The sequence below is a fragment of the Ailuropoda melanoleuca genome, chromosome 8, assembly GCF_002007445.2.
Source record: "Ailuropoda melanoleuca isolate Jingjing chromosome 8, ASM200744v2, whole genome shotgun sequence".
NCBI classification, from domain to species: Eukaryota; Metazoa; Chordata; class Mammalia; order Carnivora; family Ursidae; genus Ailuropoda; species Ailuropoda melanoleuca.
Genome location: NC_048225.1, coordinates 57,156,831 through 57,157,310, shown reverse-complemented (window position 1 = coordinate 57,157,310; position 480 = coordinate 57,156,831). Strand labels below are relative to the sequence as shown.

Here is a 480-nt window from a genome sequence, read left to right as displayed (position 1 = left end):
TTGCATTTGAGGGATGAGGAATCCACTTCTGTATATCCCTTGGAAGGATATACATGATCATTTTGGTTCTGTCATAGATGACATCATAAGACATCTATTTTCATCCTGATAATCGATTTTTCTATATCCCTTAAGGGAGGTACCTCAAGATATGCACTTTCTGTTACCACTTCTATTTATATCCATGCACGGTATCAGTTATGAATGAAATAAATCTTACATAATAACAAAAAGTGATACTGATGCATCTTCATGTCAAATATTAGGTTCTCTGCAACTTATCTTGGGAATCTTTCCCAAAACAACTAGCTGCTATGTTTCCTATTACACACCACTGTTGTATCTACTTCTGACATAATTTTGCTAGAACTCTCACTCTAATTTGCCTGGTTTTCACACAGTACACGATGGATCCATCATTGGAGGCACAAGTAAAAGAACATTTGCCATGAGAACATTGAAGAGAGGTGAGACATGTTG

General features: G+C 36.2%; 1 protein-coding gene across 1 annotated transcript in view; it reads right to left on the bottom strand.

Annotated features, from left to right (window-relative positions):
* Positions 1 to 343: 343 nt before the first annotated feature.
* The window catches only part of LOC117803377 (olfactory receptor 51A7-like), a 6,781-nt gene continuing 6,644 nt past the window's right edge, over positions 344 to 480 (bottom strand). Inside the window, 1 exon segment of the mRNA XM_034666461.1 lies at positions 344 to 411. Within this exon segment, the coding sequence (XP_034522352.1) occupies positions 344 to 411 (68 nt within the window).